Source organism: Lithobates pipiens, unplaced genomic scaffold (genome assembly GCF_037356315.1).
Source record: "Lithobates pipiens isolate NorthernLeopardFrog02 unplaced genomic scaffold, aLitPip1_a1.2 Scaffold_23, whole genome shotgun sequence".
Lineage (NCBI taxonomy): Eukaryota > Metazoa > Chordata > Amphibia > Anura > Ranidae > Lithobates > Lithobates pipiens.
In genome coordinates, this window is record NW_027507785.1 from 233,919,601 (window position 1) to 233,941,778 (window position 22,178).

At 43.4% G+C, this 22,178-nt stretch overlaps 1 protein-coding gene across 1 annotated transcript in view; it reads left to right on the forward strand.

Moving 5' to 3' along the window:
• Positions 1-22,178, forward strand: part of HFM1 (helicase for meiosis 1) — a 397,375-nt gene that overhangs the window by 78,153 nt on the left and 297,044 nt on the right. The window contains 3 exon segments of the mRNA XM_077451089.1: positions 2,910-3,061; positions 16,445-16,522; positions 17,690-17,851. Of these exon segments, the coding sequence (XP_077307215.1) occupies positions 2,910-3,061; positions 16,445-16,522; positions 17,690-17,851 (392 nt within the window).

A 22,178-nucleotide genomic window follows, 5' to 3' on the forward strand; every position in this document is an offset into this window, starting at 1 on the left:
TTTAGCTAATTAGAATTTTTTCTTCATAAATTTTGGCCAAAATGTATACTGCTACAAATCTTTGGTAAAAATAACCCAAATTAGTGTACATTATTTGGTCTTTGTGAAAGTTATAGAGTCTACAAACTATGGTGCCAATCACTGAAAATTGATCACATCTGATCAGGCCTTCAGTACATCAGGTGTATCTAATTTCTTGAGACACTAACACGTCAGGAAAGTAAAAATACCCCAAAAATTACCCCTTTTTAGAAAGTAGACATTCCAAGGTATTAAGTAGCATGGTGAGTTTTTTTAAGTTGTAATTTTTCCCCACAATCCTTTGCAACATTAAGATTTTTTATTTATATAACAAAACTGTCATATTATCAGGTTATTTCTCACACACAGCATATGCATACAACAAAATACACCCAAAAATACATTCTGCTACTCTTCCCGAGTATGGTGATACCACGTGTGAGACTTTTACACAGCCTGGCCACATACAAAGGACCAACATTGAAGTAGCACCTTTGGGCGTTCTACGAGCATAATGACACATCTCATTTCTCAACCACCTATTACATTTTTAAAAGGCCCTGGAGCACCAGGACAATGGAATTGCCCACAAAATGACCCAATTTTGGAAAGCAAACACCCCAACGTATAATCTATGAGGCATAATGAGTCTTTTGAACGGTTATTTTTTTCCAGAAGTTTTTGGAAAATGTGGGGGAAAAAAAATGAAAACTCTTTTTTTTTTTAAACACAAAGTTGTCAATTTATAAGATATTTCTAACACATAGCATGTATATAGCAAAAATTACACCCCAAAATACATTCTGCTACTTTTCCCGAATATGGCGATACCACATGTGTGAGACTTTTACACAGCCTGGCCACATACAGAGGCCCAACATTGAAGTAGTACCTGCAGGCGTTCTAGGAGCATAAATTACACATCTCATTTCATTCCTACCTATCACACTTTTGAAGGTCCTTGAGCACCAGCCCAGTGGAATTACCCACAAAATGACCCCATTTTGGAAAGCAAACGCTCCAATATATATTCTATGAGGCATGGGCTGCAGATAGGTACTCGGGTACTCTGATGGACTGGAGACAGGTACTTGAGTAACTGGATGAGCTGCAGACAGGTTCTCCGGTACTCTGAAGGGCTGGTGACAGGTACTCGGTTACTCTGATGGGCTGGTGACAGGTGCTCGGTTACTCTGATGGGCTGGTGACAGGTGCTTGGTTACTCTGATGGGCTGGTGACAGGTACTCTGGTACTCTGATGGGCTGGTGACAGGTACTCGGGTAATCTGATGGACTACAGATAGGTTCTCGGGTACTCTGATGAGCTGGTAACTGGTATTCAGGCGGTGACAGGTACTCGGTACTCATATGGACTGTGAAAAGTATTCAGGTACTCTGGTACTCAGGTGAACTGTGACAGGTACTCAAGTACACATATGGACTGTGACAGGTACTCGGGTACTCTGATGAACTGTGACAGGTACTCGGGTACTCATATGGACTGTGAAAGGTACTCGGGTCAGGTCAATGGCTGTTTACCAGCTTCCATGATGAGCCGTGTTCCCGGGAACACGCCGCCACCAGCGTGCACGTGGCTGATCACGTGGTAAACAGCCATGTCCAATAGCTGTTCACCCCCCCCCCCCCCCCCCCGATGGTAAGCGGTGTCTCCGTGACACGCCGCCACCGAAGGAACAGGGATGCGCACACATGATAATGCGCATTCCCTGTTTAAATGGAGGGACATCATATGACGCCCTCCCAAAACGAGACCCGTGCTGCCTGACCGTCATATGTCAGCCGGTGGGCCACTAGCAGTTAATTTAAGAGGTCACTTCTATCTGGTAAGCTGAATCCACATATGGAGCACATTGGGTGTATTATCTCCAGTTGGTGACGGACTGTTTACTATTGATGCCACTTAGAAGATAACCAGCACAGAAGAGTCATATGCACTAGGACTTTTGTCATTAATTCTTTATTAATTGTGTATGGACTGTATCTATTTCAGTATGGCACACTGCACTTTAATATGAATATAGAGGTATTGTTTTATAGGAATACGTAAATACTATTGCACATTATATTGGACCTTATTGTCCTAATATGAGTGCCCCCTCACACCTTAACCACTTAAAGACTGAGCCTCTTTTTTAAATGTGTTGTTTACAAGTTAAAAACTGTTTTGTTTTTTTTTGCTAGAAAATTACTTGGAACCCCCAAACTTTATAAAAAAAAATTCTAACACCCTAGAGAATAAAATGGCGGTCGTTGCATTTCTGCCACACTGTATTTGCGCAGCGGTCTTACAAGCGCACTTTTTTTGGAAAAATGTTGCCTATGGAGATTTTTAAGGGTAAATTGTTGTCGTCCATTCCACGAGCTGGTGCAATTTTGAAGCGTAACATGTTGGGTATACATTTTTTCAGTGTAACAACATCTTTCACAATATAAAAAAAAAGGGGCTAACTTTACTGTTGTCTTATTTTTTAATTCAAAAAAGTGTATTTTTTGTTGCCAGTGGTTTAGACATTAATGTGTTGAGTTATTTTGAGGGGAACAGCAAATTTACACTGTTATACAAGCTGTACAGTCACTACTTTACATTGTAACAAATTGTAATTTCTTCAGTGTTGTCACATGAAAAGATATAATAAAATATTTACAAACATTTGAGGGGTGTACTCACTTTTGTGAGTTGTGTATATATATTTTAAATGCCACATCAATGGAAATGGAAAGTGAAATGTAATTAACAATATATTTAAAAAATGTATGAAGTAGAACAAACTGTAGAGAACAAAAGGGGCAAACCTCCTTTACATCTAACCCCACAATTTTAAAACTATTCAGTATAATAAGCTCAGTCATGCTGATGTTTTTTTCAGTGGCACCCATAAAAGCATTATGTGGTCAACGATATGATAACTGGAAAGCAAAATTTGAACCCATAGGGCTACAATGTAAGGAGCTCACAGGAGATACGGAGGTGGATGACTTGTTTGAGATTCAACACGCACACATTATCATGACAACTCCTGTAAGTAGATACTGTGTATATAAATAACACAATACTATTGCACGTAACCAATCATTTAATTTTATTCTGCCAATGCATTGAAATGGTAGTTCTTGACTAACATTCAACATTTTGAACCAAGTTAAAGGGACAGTCACCTTTCTGGTTGGTTAGACTTATGCTAGCCATGCACTTATAGATATTTCTTGTTAAGCCCCCAGTTGAATGGCCAAATATAAAATGTGATTAATTTTGCTAACTTGTGTTTTTAAAGGAATAAAACATATGAAAATGCCCATGTATTTCTGAGATGTAGTGAATGTTTTTTTTTTTTGGAGCAGACATACACTTTAAATCAATTAACCATTTAGGGAGTGGTTAACACCAGATGCAGTGTAGTGCGTTCTTTTTTCTGCATCAAAAATTAATGGAGAGTAGATTATATGGTTTCCAAAGGGCTAGTTTACACCAATACTGTCAGTTCCACTGTGTTCCAGTGCAGAAAAAAAAAGTAGAACATATTGAATTTTTTCTGCACAGAACTGTATTGAAATGGGGCTTTAATGCCGAGAGGCCACATATGGCCCTAGGTAAACACATTGCTAATCTGGGTGTGTGCTCCCTGCGTACACCTCTCATATTAACTGGTGAGTACCAGAATACTCAGGATACATACTTGCAATCAGGAGCTTTCCGATCATGTGACTGCCAATCACAGCAGTCACATGATTGTAATGCCTGCCTCAGGCATTTAGAACCTCTTAGATGGTTGGGAGGAAGGGGTAAAGGCAAATCTAGTAAAATTCAAAACTATGTCCTAATTTTTTTTTTTATTTGATTTTTGTATATTACAATTACAAAATGGAACCTTTGGCATTGCCAGCTTAGTGAATTTATGTAACATGTAGTGCTACCCCTGTAGGGCCCTCTGGTTCTAACAGGTCCTCTGTTCCTTGCCTTGACCTCCTCAGGAACTTCAGCACCTGTGACACATTAGGTTGAATACACAAAGCATGCAATAACTTAGGAAAATCACTGAAGGCATTACGTGATACCCAGTGGTGGTACTATATGGAAAAATAAAACAGGCACTAAACAAGTTAGTAAAGGCAAGTTCTAATATATTGTCACACAAGAAATTATGAAATGAAGGAAAGCAAACAGATGGATTGGCAATAGTAATAACACAATTTGACATAAAATAAGGGTAGTAGCAAGCACTAGGCATTAGATAACACTTTGCACCAGAGCAGCGTAAATAGTAACCTGGTCACCGAAGAGCAGCAATCGAAAATAATGTGGCTTAATTGTTTGTGATCAAGAGACCAAGTTGCCTGCAAAGATGTCTTATGGGTGACTATGCTAAGCCTAGGCTCACTGGGCAAAGTTACCAGGTAAATGTGTGAGTAAGGGCTAGTAGAATGCTTGGTAGGGACAGTCCTTTATTATGTGCTTGATAAATTCAGATTCTCCCCCCCCCGCTTTAAAGCTACTGTTGTAATTTTCCCCTTAAATCAGTGTTCCCAGAGTTCTCTTATACATCAAAGTCTGCAGGATTCCTGCTTACAGTGCAAGTAGGAACTCTGAGAACCCCGATGTAAACGGGAACTCTGATGTAAACGGCAATGCTGCAGACACTGATGTAAGTTGGAACTCTAATGTAAAGGGGAACGATGTGGACTCTGATGCAAGGGGGGCTGTGGTAACTAGAGTATGCAGCATTTCCCCTTAGATCAGGGTCCACATAGTTTTCCCCTGCACTGTCAAGAGGACCAAGGCACGAGGCCTGAGCAGCAGGGCTGCCAAAGAGAGCTGAGAAGCTGAATATTGTTAATTTCATATTGATGGTGGAAATCCCTTATGAGGGAAGCTGTCTGTTGTACTTTTCTTTCTGTTTAAATGAAAGTGGGCCAACAAGTGCTTAAACTGTATATCTGATGTGGACTGAACTTACTGCGAAGCAATACCAACAAGCTTTACAATCCCCAAGCCATCACAATTGGTGGAGAATGCAGTGGACACCAGTGCTGCAATTTTTTAGCTCTTTGCTCAAACCATGAGTTCAGGTCAGAGACTATCTGTGGTTTACAGTGTGGAGCAAGTGATGTACTTGCCAGGAACTATGTTATGAATGCATTGTGTGCCTGACTGCAGGGATAGGGCAGTCAAAATGCAAAAAGGGTGTGGTTTATTTGGAGCTGAGAGAGACTGTTTTGGATAGAGGGGATTTTTCTCAAGCAAGCTCCCATACAGCACATTAAAGCAAGCTAAGGAGGAAAACCAGCCATCCCTCAGTGCAAGGAGAGAGAGGGTGAACCATATCCAGGAAATTGGTGTTGTTGCCCATAGAAACACAGAGGCAGCCAGTTGAGTTGTCTGTGGACCATGGGGTATACATATCAAGAGTTGTGACAGATGGCATTTGGAGATATTGGTCCAGCCAGAAAAGTTCTGTTGGGAGAGCGTAGTCTCCCATGGCAACTAGAGTAAAAGCATCTCCTGAATTGAGGAGCTGCACTAGAGAGGTGGATTAGCGTCTCCACAAAGAGGGCTGTGATACCTGAGAGTCTATGGAACCTGAGAAAGTGATTGTCATTTGATTCTTAAAGAGGAAGTAAACCCTCTTTAAGAAAAAAACAAAAACACCTTGCAGGACAAAGGCATAATGAGCTCGTATGCATAGCATACGAGCTCATTATGAATTATTTACCTGAGATCGAAGCGACCCTCGTTCACCTCCTCCATTGCTGCCAGAATACCCGGAGTGACTTCCGGGTATCACTGCTGCGGTGCTGTGACTGGCCAGAGAAGCTATGACGCCACTCCGGCGCATGCGCGAGGGAGCTGTCAGTGACGGCATGATCGCCTTCTACTGGTACGCTCAGTGCGACATTGTTAATAAATTCCTGGAAAACTGCCGGGGCGTTACAAAGGCCAAAAGGCATTACCAGGTATTCATAATGGCCTGTTCTGGTATTAAGCACAGTTTTCCACTCGTTGCCCTCCTTAATGCGCACAAGATTGTATGCCCCTCTCAAGTCGAGCTTCCTTGCTCCCTTGAGGAGGTCAAATAACTCTGTAATCAATGGAATCGGGTAGGCATTCTTAATCGTGACGCGATTGAGACCCCTATAATCTATACAAGGTCTCAGTTCACCGCTCTTCTTTTTCACAAAGAAGAAACCAGCAACAGCCGGAGACGAGGATCTGCGGATGAAACCTTGAGAAAGTGCGTCAGCAACATACTCTTCCATGGTCTTATCCACCAAGACCGACAAAGGGTAAACCTGGCCACGAGGAGGTATGGCACCAGGTTGAAGGTCAATTGCGCAATCATAAGACCGGTGTGGAGGCAAACTACTGGCTTGACCTTTATCAAAGACATCGCTAAAATCGCGGTACTCCTCCGGCAGGGAGGGGAGTGAAGAGGTGCACAGGACCTTGGATACCTTCAGGAAGCATGTCTCGCTGCATTGTGGTGACCAGGAGAGAACCTCAGCACGGAGCCAATCAAAAGAGGGGTTGTGCCTCTGTAACCAAGGATAACCAATAACCAGCAGAAACCTGGGTGAGGAAATAACTTGGAATTGGATTATCTCATGGTGAAGAGCCCCTACGGTCATGGACAACGGAACTGTCTCATGAGTCACATGGGCAGGCTGAAAAGGTCTCCCGTCAAGAGCCTCAATGGCAAGTGGAGTGTCACGCAGCTGCAGCGGAATCGAGTGCTGCGAAACAAACTCTGCATCAATGAACAGGCCTGCAGCCCCACAGTCGATTAGAGCCTGGTGACCAAAACCATGGGCTTATCCTTCTGGATAACTGGGGACGAAACAAGGTCTGTTCATGACAGGACCTCAAGGTTTGGGCGTTCCCTGGACAGGTAGGACAAGACTTCAAAAAGTGACCTGCCTGGCCACAATAAAGGCACAATCTCTCCCTCCTCCTAAAGGCTCTCTCATCTGTAGAGAGATGCGTGAAGCCAAGGTGCATGGGTTCATTTTCACTGACCGACTCGGTAACAGGAGGCATGGGAGATGAGGGAGGCATGGGTGGGACTACAAAGCTCGGAGGCAAACATACAGGAGGCTTCCGCAAGCGCTCCTTAAGAGAAAGTCTTTCTCTGAGTCTGGAGTCAATGAGGATGGCAAACGAGATCAAGCACTCCAGCTCAGTGGGTATATCTCGGGCTGGTATCTCATCCTTGATGGAATCCAAGAGACTATGAGAAAAAGCAGCCACGAGGGCCTCATTGTTCCAAGCAACCTCTGCTGCCAGAATAATTCAATGGCGTAGTCGGCAACAGTTCTCGTACTCTGATGGACTTGAGGCACTTAGCAGCAGAAGCGGAGCATCTGGGAACATCAAATACCCTTTTAAAGGAGGCCACAAACTGAGGGTAACTCAAGACAACAGGTTTTTGCGTCTCCCATAGAGGGTTAGCCCAGGCCAAGGCTCTCTCAGAAAGCAAAGATATCATGAAACCTACTTTGCTTCTGTCCGTGGGAAACGCCTGGGGCAGCATCTCAAAGTTTATCTCAACCTAATTGAGAAAACCTCTGCATTGAACTGGATCACCTACAAATCGCTGGGGAAGTGGAGTGGAACCAGACATACCACTTATAGAGGTAATACTCGAGGCGGGTGCCTGCACAGAGACTGGTGCAGCAGCAGGGATGGCCTGCGACTCGGGTTGTACCAGAGCAGCCACTGTGGGAGATTCCAAGTGAGCCGTGCAACTCAGGAGCGTTTGTAATGCCATGGCAAACTGATCCATGTGGTGATCTTGCTCATCTAATCTGGAAAAAATATTACCAACAAGTGGATTGACTGTATCTTCTGAATTCAAGGCCTTCACCTACTGTCAGAAACCATGAATCAGACCAAGACAGAAGTACAATTAAATCACACTTATTTATTAAATAAAAATAAAAAGGTAAATAGAAAAAGCATAGTCAAAGCATAGGCAGAGTCCAGTAACCGGATAGAATAGTCAGCCAGGCCAGAGTTCAATAACCAGATCGTGTAATCAGCCAGGCCAGAAGTCAGAGATCCAAGTAGAGCAACAGCAAGCAGGACAAGGAACCAGAAGGGATGTCAGCAAGCCAGTTATCAAACGGAACCGCAGGAGATGGCTTTGTCAGGAACCATGAAACAGACTGAGACAGAAGTACAATCAAATCACACTTGTTTATTAATAAAAATAAAAAGGTAAATAGAAAAAAGCGTAGTCAAGCATAGCCAGAGTCCAGTAGCCAGATTGGGTAGTCAGCCAGTTCAAAGTTCATAAACCAGATCGGGTAAACAGACAGTCCAGAAGTCGGGGATCCAAGGAGAGCAACTGCAAGCAGGATAAGAAGCCAGGAGGGATGTCAGCAAGCCAGTCTTGAAACAAACAGCAGGATATGGTTCCTTGTGATGTGACCAACGCGAAGGCAAAGGAAAGAGTGATCTGGAAGGCTTTAAATAGGTAGGTCAGACGAGCATCATCGGGAACAGCTGGTAACTCTGGAAATAGAAGAGAGCTGGCAATTAGCCGACAGCTAAGTGGCCATACCAGAGGAGGAAGGGCTAAGCCAGCCCTGACAGGTTTCTTGTGATTTGACCAAGGCGAAGGCAGAGGTGAAGTGAGCTGGACAGCTTTAAGTAGACAGGTCAGATGAGCATTATCAGAAACAGCTGGTAACTGTGGAGAGAGATGAGAGCTAGCAATTAGGCAATAGCTGAGCAGCCAGCCCAGAGAAGGAAGGGCTAAGCCAGCCCTGACAGAAATATGTTGTGTTGAAAAATGTCAGTTGGTAGGACAGTTGCTTTGGGAGTGTTGGATGACAGGTCACATGAAACTTTGTGAAGGTTTCATGGGGGGTAATTTTTTATCCCCGAACACCCCAAAATAAACACTGGGAAAAGAGGTGCTGATGACATTGACAAAAATGAGCTGTGTAATCTATTGTGGAATGTTGTTGATAAACAAAACAATGTTTTGTTAATCCCTGATGGTTTGGTCGCCAAAGGTAAAAACAGATGGTGGCGGAGGCTGAAACAGGTATTAAGAGGGGTGGTTCCTTGATAGATACCAAAAAAGTAGCCTTTGGGACCCTGTTAGAGTTTCAGAAGACATTCTTGTGGAAGCACACTTGGGAAAAGATGTGGGAATATTCCAGTAAAGACCATAGTAGAATGTCAGTGGGGTATATACAGGGACACCAATGGAGACATTGAGTTCCCCTTTAGAAAAAATAAATGAGGTTAGACAGGTTTGTACCCCTGTAGGTGATAGCTGACACAGAAGTGCCAAAAAGAGCAATTGGTGTGTTTCTCCATCCAGTACAAAACAAGGAAAGGGAGGATATGTGGCAGTGTAAGGCCTTACCGCAGTGAAAATCTAGGAGAAAGTGACAAAGGCTCTCCAACCCAGGGTCTGGGTTTTCCCAATAACCAGAAGGCTGAACATGCAGGTGTTTTTAGTCCTTATAATCTAGGATATACTTCAGGGCTCCACCTTCCCGTGGAGTCAATGTGTGGTTGCAAGGGAGAAGCCAGAGAGATGTCTCTGGGACAGTACAGAGTCCCAAGTTTGAGAGATGATGGAGCAGTGGGGAGGTGCAGGAAAGAGACAAAGATCTGACAGAAGTACAATGTTTGTATGAGAGCAAAGTGGTTCTGTTTTAGATGGTCAGGAAGATCAAGGCACGGAACCTGAGCAGCAGGGCTGCCAAAGAGAGCCAGGAGGCTGAATATTGTTAATTTTTGTATTGTTGGTGGAAACCCCCTGTGAGGGAAGCTGTTTGTTGGACTTTTCTTTCTGTTTAAATAAAAGTGGGCCATCAAGCCCTTAAACGTCATCTCTGATGTGAACTCGACTATATATATATATATGTATTTGTGGGAGGAGCCTGACAGGGCTATTTAATCCCCCTCCTCTGTCAGGGCCAGTGTTGCTGGCTTTTTCTGGGTTCCCACCCACCCGTTCCCCCAGCTTTCATACATACTCATAGTATTTTCTTATTTCTTATTCTTACATTCAGGGTATGCCCTCTTTCAGGCATACTGACCAGCTAGGCCAAGGCACACCTCAGGCCTTGGTTCTTGGGGATATCGCATATCCCCCCTTGAAGACTATGACTACAAATATATATATATATATATATATATATATATATATATATATACAGTGGTGTGAAAAAGTGTTTGCCCCCTTCCTCATTTCCTGTTCCTTTGCATGTTTGTCACACTTAAGTGTTTCGGAACATCAAACCAATTTAAACAATAGTCAAGGACAACACAAGTAAACACAAAATGCAATTTGTAAATGAAGGTGTTTATTATTAAAGGTGAAAAAAAATCCAAACCATCATGGCCCTGTGTGAAAAAGTGATTGCCCCCTAAACCTAATAACTGGTTGGGCCACCCTTAGCAGCAACAACTGCAACCAAGCGTTTGCGATAACGTGCAATGAGGCTTTTACAGCGTCCTGGAGGAATTTTGGCCCACTCATCTTTGCAGAATTGTCCTAATTCAGTTACATTAGAGGGTTTTCGAGCATGAACGGCCTTTTTAAGGTCATACCACAACATCTCAATAGGATTCAGGTCAGGACTTTGGCTAGGCCACTCCAAAGTCTTCATTTTGTTTTTCTTCAGCCATTCGGTGGTGGACTTGCTGGTGTGTTTAGGATCATTGTCCTGCTGCAGAACCCAAGTTCGTTTCAGCTTGAGTACACGAACAGATGGTCTCTTGGTAGACAGCAGAATTCATAGTTCCTTTTATCACGGCAAGTCTTCCAGGTCCTGAAGCAGCAAAACAGCCCCAGACCACCACACTACCACCACCATATTTTACTGTTGGTATAATGTTCTTTTTATGAAATGCAGTGTTCCTTCTACGCCAGATATACTTGGACACACACCTTCCAAAGAGTTCCACTTTTGTCTCATCGGTCCACAGAATGTTGTCCCAAAAGTCTTGGGGATCATCAAGATGTGTTGTGGAGAAATTGAGACGAGCTTTGATGTTCTTTTTGCTCAGCAGTGGTTTTCTCCTTGGAACTCTGCCATGCAGGCCATTTTTGCCCAGTCTTTTCCTGATGGTGGAGGCATGAACGCTGACCTTAACTGAGGCAAGTGAGGCCTGCAGTTCCTTGGACGTTGTTGTGGGGTCTTTTGTGACCTCTTGGATGAGTCGTCGCTGCGCTCTTGGGGTAATTTTGGGCGGCCGGCCACTCCTGGGAAGGTTCACCACTGTTCCATGTCTTCGCCATTTGTGGATAATGGCTCTCACTGTGGTTCGCTGGATTCCCAAAGCTTTGGAAATGGCTTTATAACCCTTTCCAGACTGATAGATCTCAATTACTTTCTTTCTCAATTGTTCCTGAATTTCTTTGGGTCTCGGCATGATGTGTAGCTTTTAAGGATCTTCTGGTGGACCTTACTGTGTCAAGCAGCTCCTATTTAAGTGATGCCTTGATTGTGAACAGGTGTGGCAATAATCAGGCCTGGGTGTGGCTAGAGAAATTGAACTCAGGTGTGGACAACCACAGTTATAGTATGTTTTAACAAGGGGGGGGCAATCACTTTTTCACACAGGGCCATGATGGTTTGGATTTTTTTTCACCTTTAATAATAAACACCTTCATTTACAAATTGCATTTTGTGTTTACTTGTGTTGTCCTTGACTATTGTTTAAATTGGTTTGATGTTCCGAAACACTTAAGTGTGACAAACATGCAAAGGAACAGGAAATGAGGAAGGGGGCAAACACTTTTTCACACCACTGTATATATATATATATATATATTGGGGGTTGTTTAACACAAGTGTAGCACCCACTATAGAGAACAATCCATACCAGAAATTCTATTTCAGGGCTTTTTGACCCACTTTTATTAAAGAAAGAAAATGTCCATCGATAATTCCAACGCAGGGGTTTCAATTTCACAGCAGTACTAAACAAAAAATAACAAGCCACCTGGCTCTATGGTCAGCTCTGCTGCTCAGGCTTTGCTTCAGCCCTCTTGACTTTATAACAGAATTACTGTACCTCAGCACTCTTTCTCAGCTTCCTTGCTGTTCCAGCCCACAGACTTTGACCCTCTGTCTGCTCTGACAAACAGAGCTTTGCAGACATGCACACTTCTCCTTTGCTTGCCTGGACTCCTCGGGAGGGTGGAGCCCAGAACAATGGTCAGGTGTCTAGAAATAGTCCAACACACACCTGACCAGTCAGTGTGCTGGTGAGTCCCAAAATCTGGACCCAGGACTGGGGATTTCATCCCACCCGGATTGCTGCAAAATCCCTGGGCTCCAGATCCCAAAACAGATTTTAGTAAATAATGAGGAAACTGAAAAGTCCGTTTCCTCCTAACGTTGCAAGCTCCCTAACGTTGCAAGCCTAGAGGCGATTCAGTTCGCATTGTGCGCTATACAAGTATTTCATTCATTCATTCCCTGGAGCCCCTCAACCCGTCCAGGTTGAAAATTCTGGGTACATACACTGGTGGGGTACCACACTACCACAATATGTGTGTGTGTATGTATATATATATATATATATATATATATGTGTATATGTATAGTACTGTATAGCAAAGGGTGGTCATAATGGGCCCTGCCCATTGTTTAAAATATTGTACTTTATCACAATTATCCTTGTGTTCTATGAACAGCTTCAGCAACCCTTATCTTTGACATTGCAGGGTAATGATACTTGGCTCTGACAATCAAAGTATGTCTATTTTTTTTTTTTTTCATAAACAACTTTTCTCAAACAAAATAGTCAACATAAACACTGTACATAGCTTTGTAGTACAAATAGCGAAGATAATTCTGGTTCTCAATTTACAGAGGAGGTAGCATCTTTAAGAAAATAGTTGATCTCTGATATCCAGTAGGTAGTACCAGTAATGTATCTTATGGTGCGCAGAAAAACTTGATGTTTAGTAAAACCATTTAAATAATCGTGCTTAGTCTACAGCAGTAAAGATCATTATAGCTCAATTACATATAATGTAAATAATCTGCTGCTTGGGGAATAATCATCATAAGGGCAAGTGTGAGCAGGGACTGCAATGCTCCTTAACCACTTACAGACCGGACCACTTTTTGCGATTCAGCACTGCGTCACTTTAACTGACAATTGCGAGGTCGTGCGACGTGGCTCCCAAACAAAATTGACGTTCTTTTTTCCCACAAATAGAGCTTTCTTTTGGTGGTATTTGATCACCTCTGCGGTTTTTATTTTTTGCGCTATAAACAAAAATAGAGCGACAATTTTGAAAAAAACACATTATTTTTTACTTTTTGTTATAATAAATATCCCCCAAAAATATATAAAAAAACATTTTTTCCCTCAGTTTAGGCCGATACGTATTCTTCTACATATTTTTGGTAAAAAAAAATCTCAATAAGCGATTATTGATTGCTTTGCGCAAAAGTTATAGCATTTACAAAATAGGGATAGTTTTATGGCATTTTTATTAATAATTTTTTTTTTTTTTTACTAGTAATGGCGGCGATCAGCGATTTTTATTGTGACTGCGACATTATGGCGGACACATCGGACATTTTTGATACATTTTTGGGACCATTGTCATTTATACAGTAATCACTGCTATATAAATGCAGTGATTCCTGTGTAAATGACACTGGCAGTGAAAGGGTTAACCAGTGGGTGGCAGTGTAGGGGTTAAGTGTTCCTAGGGGTGTGTTACTAACTGTGGGGGGAGTTGGGCTTTAATTTAGTGAACACTGATCTCTGCTCCACATGGAGCAGAGATCGGCGTCACTAGTTGCTAGGCAGAATGGAGAAATGCTGTTTACAACGGCATTTCTTCATTCGGCCGCTCCGTGAGACGATCGCGGGTATGCCCGCGGCGATCGAGTCCGCGGGTCCCGCGACCGGACTCACGGGGGTCCCGACCAGCGCGGCGGTGCGCTCCCGATGGCAGGGCAGCAAATTTAAAGGGACGTACAGGTACGCCCATTTGCCTGCCCGTGCCATTCTGCCGACGTACATCGGCGTGCGCTGGTCGGCAAGTGGTTAATGGATAAGTTCACATTTTTGAACATCTTACATATTTAGAGTGGAACATGTTACATGTTCAGCATCAGACCCCACTCTTCCCAATTTACCCCCTCCTCCTTGTAGCAGTAAGCCGGGGATCTTGTCCCCATACTTGCTGCCACAATTCAAAGTGAGCGTGGCCATGTGGGGCTTCGCCCACACAGCCATGTCATTGATTCACAGACCCCTGTTTGCAGATATGTGCTGCTAGGGGCTAAATGCGAATAAAACGGGAGATAAAGGACAAGCTTGTCTTGTGCATTTGATATTGTGAGTGGAGGTGAGGTGGCATAAGAGCTTTTAACCTGTGCTGTGGTTTTGGAGTACAAATGCTTTATTGTTTGAAGGAAAGGTAATTTTAAAGCCCATATACTTAAAAGTTGCGAAAAGAAAAGGCCAGCTTAATCAATCAAAAGTCTTTTCAGCATCTAAACTTAATAGAAGGGCCTCTGTCCTCTCCTTGTTAGTCACATAAATCAAATTACTTTTCTAGTGTTATCACCTGCTTGAAGACATGGTACAAAGGCTGGTCTTTGTGTTTCAAAGAAGGGAGAACCATGTTCATACTAATCTACAGTAGATTAGTAAAAAAAAAATCAAGTCTGAGTTTAGTAAGGCATTGGGCCTATAGTTAGTACATATAGTGTTTGAATGTTGCATATCTTGAGGCATGGGGTCTTTATAGAGAAAACTGTTGTTCCATATGTGGGGAAACAATTTGCGGGGGAAGGTTGTTTTGTAATATTCATAAGAAAAATCATCTGGACCTGGGGCTTTATGCTTAGATAGTGATTTGATTGTTGCTTTGATTTCCTCCCCTGTGATGGGTACATTAAGTGAATAAAGGGTGGAGGCCGAGAGTTTAGGGATGCCATATTGCATGAGATATTGTTGTATGCAGTATGGAGGTCCTGAATGGGTGGGCTGTGGGGGTGATGTGTTTTTTTTTCTGGTCTCCCCTTAATCCGAATGCCCTGGATGGCTTAAAGATTTCGAGTTGGCTTCCAAGCAAGCAGGCTCTGAAGAAGCGGATATATAAACCGCAAAACATGTTGGCTACTTTAATATAATATCTCTGTTTGACATGCTGTATACATACCATTTCTTTTTACACATGGGGATGTGTATGCCATTCCCCCATTTTTTATGCTGTATGTCTTTATGTGTCTTTCTATTTTTCAATAAATTATGAAATGTTAATGTGTTTGTTATTTGTCTGGAGGAGACCATTTAATGCCCAAATCCAATACATATCCATTTTCCTATAATTTTTATCACTCCATGACAATATTATATGGGCCCGGCGCTATATATTCTTACTACATCTATGACATCCTAGTGAAGTTGTGGGATTTTTCTGGATAATTCCGTAGCTCTGTAAACATGTTGGCAAAGTATCCTAAGGTTAACCGTCGGGACATCAAGGGAGGAGTCCAGTACCAATAATGGGTTTTCTGACCTACAGTAAATGTACAATAGATACTTGCCACCATGTACAACCAGGTAAAGGCATTTTACTTAGAAGCACAAACTGCACCATGTGACACTTTTTTCAGTACATGGCACATTAAAGCGGAACTACACGGCATCTAAGCAACACAAACCAATAAGCAAACTCACCCATCCATCCTTGTATCCATGCTTTATTTTGCTGAGAAATCACTTTAAACAGCCCCACCCCCCATTGTAGAATGCTTCATGAGTAGATTCATGAAGAATTTACTTCCTGGAATCCATCAGTTCTTAGCTGAGGCATGCAGTCAGGAGGGTTTAAAAGTTTCCTATCTACTTACTAATGCTAGCAGCATAAGGATTAAAAATATTTGACATTTATTTAGAGCAGCCTTTCTCAACCTTTTTAGCACAGAGGAACCCTTGAAATAGGCGTATGGTCTCGGGGAACCCCTGCTAAAATTTAGAAGTCTACAACTCATGATACATTAGTTTGATGGTCAGTGGGAAGAATGGTCCTTACACTTGTGGCCTTTGGGAAGAATTACCTCCTTACAGATAGCTAAAAAGATCAATGGTGTGAGTGGGAACTTATCTGAGAGGCAGAAATTGCCCAATGCTGAAGGAACCCCTAGCAACCTCTGGAGGAATCCTAGGGTTCAACAGAACCCTGGTTGAGAATCACTGGTTTAGAGAGTGAAGTTCCACTTTAATGTAGGTACAGTAAATGCTACTGAAATTCATGGGTGTTGTACCAGAAATCCAAAAGCATTTTTTTTTTTTTTTATGAAATAACTGTTGCTATAGACCAGTATCAGCCTACTTACTGATGATTATGCATACTTTGAATCTAATGTTTTCTCATTCCAAAATGTGTGCTAATCCACTTAGGAGAAATGGGACGCCATGAGTAGAAAATGGAGAGACAATATGCTGGTTCAGCTAGTTCGACTCTTTCTTATAGATGAGGTAATTCTCAATGAAAACCTAAATTCTTAATAAAACAAGTGTGTACAGTATGTGTTTAGACACTGAAAGTTAAGCACCTGTCACCTAGATGACAATAAGGGTTGCGTTTCCATACCCCTACCTTCTTGCATGATGGGTCATGGCCATTGCCCCCACCACCACCAAATTGTCCTCCCCTGCATTAAGCATTTGTTTATATTTGTCTCCATGCAAAGAAAAAAATGGAATTGAACAAATATGTAAACAACACATTTATAGCTTAAAAAAATGTATGTAAGCAAAAGGTATACATCAGTTTCTATTTGATATTATTATATTATGTAACAGTAATACTGCAGATCTGTATATACTTTGTTAACAGTTGTCCCACTTCAATCGCAGTTCTCACCCAAGAATCTGTATGAGCTAAGGCACACTGTGACAAAAGTGTATTGTGAGATGTTCCTCATTTAGTACATCATACCATTAATTTACAAGAAGTTGCTTTAATCCCTATAGTCTGCTGTTTCAGACTTGATTATTTTTTCAGTTCCTCAAATGTAATGGTTTGCATATTTTTAATCTTGTGGAATTTTTTATGGACATATTTACATTACATTCAGTTCAGAATTTTGATTTACATTTAGTTCAAAAACTGTTGATTATGCATACTAAAGAAAACTTTTACTTTAAATCATTTTACTGAGGAAGAAGCCTTTAAATGATAGGCCTTTGGAAGCTGCTAATGGTTATGTCTACAGTACAACATGAATAGCTGTGTATATAATAAATAAACATTTGACAAATAGGACATTTGACACCCAGAGCAGACTATGTTTTAATAGTTTCTGCTCCATATTACAAAATGATTTTCTGTAATAATTATTAAAATGAAATAAAAATAATGTTAGCGTTCATTTAAAATGGTTCTTGGTGGAGAAATGCTCCCTTGCATCAAAGATTTTATAGTGATCCCTTATATTAGTGGTCAGTGAGAGGAGAGTCTCTTCTGGCCCCCTGCTGCTGGCGCTATAAAGTGAAATTGGTATCTGAACTATGCAGACTTAGGTAAGGAGATCAATCTGACACTGGTCATTGGTAAAGGAACCCTGACCAACGTCTGGTGAAACTCAAGGGTTGCATGGATTGCTTGTTGAGAAAGTCTCTAATAATCTGCTGTCTTTTTAGGTGCACACAGTGAAGGATGAAAACCGAGGGGCAACACTTGAAGTTGTGGTTAGCAGGATGAAAACAATGCAGGTTTTACTGGCACATACAACCAACAGTGTAGACGTACAGCTACCTATGAGATTTGTGGCAGTTTCAGCAACAATTCCCAATGCTGAAGATGTACGTCTCTTTTAATTGTACATTGTTGCTATGCTTAGAATAAAAATGAATATCTCTCGTAATTAAAGCAGTATTAAACTCTATTTCATTTTTTTTCAACATACTCCCTGCAGGTACAGTATATGCACTCCATACTAGTACATTATGACAGAAATTAATGCGCCCTCCAGCACTGCTCTGTCTCCAAGTCCACAGGTTCTGAGTGGTTCCATCATCATCTGGTCTTCCTTCTGGGTCCCGTCTCTTTGGCCGCTTGAATGGCTGTGCATATGTGGCTCAGACTGCACTACCGCTGGCCACTAGGGTCCCTTCTGTAAAAAAAAATAGAAATAAAAAATAAAAAAACCCTTAGGCTCGGTTCACACAGGGGGCGACACGACTTGCCGCGCCGCGACCTGACAAGTCGCCCTCGTTCTGTACTACGGAACCGTTCTAAGAGGAGCGACTCGAGTCGCTCCGACTTAGAAAAAAGGTTCCTGTACTACTTTTGGGCGACCTCGGGCGACTTGCATTGACTTCTATACAGAAGTCGTTTGCAAGTCGCCGCTGAGGTCGCAGCAGGTCGCGGTGCGGCAAGTCGTGTCACCCCCTGTGTGAACCGAGCCTTACCTGTCAGCAGTTTTTAAAGCAAAGTTCAATACATCTATAAGTATTTGTAAATTGTAATTTAGTTCAGAGGTGGTGGCCAGTCTATTGATAGAGCATGTGTATTCAGTGTTTCCATGGTTTAAGATGATTGACTTGACTACAGAAGAGAGCTTTATCAATCTATTAGTGCTTACTATTTGGAGCCTAAGCTCAATATTTGTTTTTGGAGGTTTGCTTATTTTCTTATTGGGAATTTACTGCAAGTGCCTTTCAAATGAAGAACTGTGATATTAATTCATTTTCATTGAATAAAAGATGTTCAAAATTTATTTTGTTTTACAGTATAATTATCCTTTATAGGATAATTATCCTTTATATGCAGCCCTGGAAAGTCTTACCCCCTTGATGACCAAGCCATTTTTTGTGATACGGCATTGCGTTACTTTAACTGAAAATTGTGCAGTTGTGCGACGCTGTAAAAATAAAATTTTTGTCCCTTTTTCCGACAAATAGAGCTTTTTTTTTTGGTGGTATTTGATCACCCCTTGTTTGTTTTTTGCGCTATAAACAAAAAAGCGACAATTTTGAAAAATAAAACCCAATATTTTTTACTTTCTGCTATGAAACATACCCAATACAAAAATGTAAAAAAAATAAAATTCTCTTATATTCACCGACCGACACAGCTCCTCTCTGTAATTAATGGGTTTGTTAGCCTGCCACTAGGAGAACTAGGCAAAATTGTAACACAATACACAGAATTGTCAGTACTGCTCAGGGGGTGGACCCTGTGCTAACAACCCTCTCTGCTGCCCCAGCAGCCTCAGTTTTATTTTGCCTAGTGAAGGAGAATGACCTAGGAACCCTGCGGGCCCTTTGGTCCATTTTTTTGATGCAGGATTTATACTTTTGCGCAAGATGAAAGATCCTGTGATCTTCTATCAACTGCCGGCTGGGTGAAAGGCTGGTTGAGTTATCCTTGTAGTCCCCCCAGTCCGGCCGTCAAGCTTGGGCAGGTCGCAGCTAAGGCTCCGCAGGCCACGACATACCTCAGCTTCAGAGGTGGTCGTGAGCTTCAATGCTCCGGAGTATACATATGACCAGGCTACTGCTGTCTGGATCACAGTATACCGAGGCCAGCAGCCACCCTGTAACTGCGCAGGAGTGGGTCTGTGATGGAATGTCTCCCAGCTCTTCAGGATTAGTAAGTATGGCTCTCCCTGCTTCGGGGGGGTTGAGCAGCAGGGCATTCCCTGGGAGGTCGATTCAGGAGCCACCTCACCTCCTTCTCTTCTCTCCCACGTCCCTATCTTCCCTCCCCCCCCCTAGGGGGGGTGGCTGCATGTGCTGCTGGCAGGGTGTGTATGGGGATCGCTGGGTCTCTCACCTATAGGGGGTCTGTGCGGCTAGCGATGGTCCTGGTCCCGGTGTGGGGGGTCCCAAATAGGTGTCTGTGGAGGTATTTTTACTGGATAGAGGCAGCACTGTTTTGGTTATTTCTCTTGTCACCGCTTGGCACTGTCCGGTGGCCATTTTGGCTGAGGGCAGAGCAGGTTCCCCTTGTGAGCCTCAGCGGCCATTTTCTATGAGATTTTCCTATTAGTATCATTGGCGGCCATTTCTTTGAAGCACAAGTGCTCTTTTCACCACAGCTCTCTTGTGACAGCATACCATGTGCTATCACATGCTGTTTCCTGTGTTCCCTGTGTATACAGGATGCTGGATGGCCATTCCCTGAATGCTGGTGCAAGCTCTGCAGATCGTTTCACTGCTCTTTTCTACAGCTGCTGCCGACACAGTTTCTTCACTCTGCACTTAACCTCCTGGGGACTACAGGCACGGCTAGTAACCATCACAGAACTCCCCAGGGTGGTGAGTCTGGCACTAGGAACCCCCCCACCCCCACTAGGCGGCGGCAGCAGGAGGGTGGGACCTCACTGTCCTAAGTCCCCTTTCAGGTGGTAGACAGGGTAGGGTCAGCATGGCTTCAGAAACTGGTGTTTCTTCCCCCGAAATCCAGGCTATTGCAACCGGGTCACCGGCGGATAGCGCTGTGCCCATGGACACCCTGACAGCGGTCCTTAACTCTTTTGTTGCAAAAATAGAGGTGGTGCGTGGAAGGAAAGGTGCGCGTAAAGGGCCCCTGCCCCCCCGTCCTCTGGGGAGAGCTCTGATGTGGACTTTGGCCCTGCTATGGCTGGTGACCCCTGCTCTGACCTATCAGACGAGGCTGACCAGGACCACTCGGGCAGCGAGTATGAATGAATGAATGACTTGTATAGCGCTACCTATACGAACTGAATCGCCTCAGGGTGCTTTTCTTGCCACCGGTGTCCATCTGCAGCTATTTATGCGGTCCTTTAACCTATAGAGTCCCGACACACTTACAACATTGGCATACACATACACATATTATGGGCAATTTTTTTGGACAGGGTCTAATTAACCTACCAGCATGTCTTTGGAGTGTGGGAGGAAACCGGAGTACCCGGAGGAAACCCACGCAGGCACAGGGAGAACATGCAAACTCCAGGCAGATAGTGTCGTGGTCGGAATTTGAACCAGCAACCCTATTGCTGCTAGGTTCAAGTGCTAACCACTAGACCACTGTGCTGTGCTGTGGGGATGATTCCCCCTCTGGGTCCGGGCGCGACAAGGCGCTGTTTGAAGCACTTATCACAGCTGTGCACGATACCCTAAAGATCCAGGAGCCAGCGAATACCTCTGCTGATGTATCGGTCCCTTTTGGGTCCCACAAGCCAGCACGTTCACCTAAGGTGTTCCCGTATTTTACTTATTTTGACAAGTTCATCTACAGGGAATGGGGTCGGCTGCAAAGGACCTTTTCGGTCCCCACAAACATGGCGGTGCATTACCCCTTTGTGGAAGGCCTTCTCAAGAAATGGTCGGCTCCGCAGGTCATGGACCCCCCAGTATCCAGGTTGAATAAAGTAACCACGATCCCGGTTGAGGGGACTCCTGCATTCAAGGATCCCACGGACAGGAAGGCCGAGGCGGTGGCTCATTCCTTGTTTATGGTTGTGGGGTCAGCCGTACGACCTGTACTGGTATCCGCACTGGTGTCGCAGACACTGACTGAGTGGGCAAAACTTTTGCACCTCGAATTGGGAGAGCAACAGGCCTCCCCTGTCTGCGTGGAACTAGCAGACCAACTAGTGCAAGGCCTTAAGTACGTTTGTGACGCGGCCCTGGATACTCTCCCTCTGTTATCCAGGGCTTCAGTGTCAGCTGTGGTGCTGAGGAGCCTGATTTTGCTAAAATGCTGGTCTGCTGACCAGGCATCCAAGAAAGCCCTGGCGGATCTTCCCTTCCTTAGTTACCGGCTCTTTGGAGCCTCGTTGGATGACATTATTAAAAATGCCATGGGTGGTAAGAGTACACTGCTCCCACAGGCCAGGAAGGCTAATGAGCCACGCCGCAGGCAAGGGCTCTCTTTTTCCGTTCACAAGCGGCTTTTTCGTCTGCCCAGTGCTTCTACTCAAATCTGTTTGTGGTTCCCAAGAAGGAAGGGGTACGTCCGATCTTGGACTTAAAAGCCCTCAATCACTTTGTAAATCATGTAAACTTTGGAATCAGTTCGCTCAGTAGTCGCTGCACTCCATCAAGGGGACTCCCTGGCGTCCTTGGACATCCAGGATACGTACATCCAGGATACGTACCTGCACATACCCATATGCCTTTGGTATCAAAAATGGCATTAGCCCCCTGAGTCTTTACC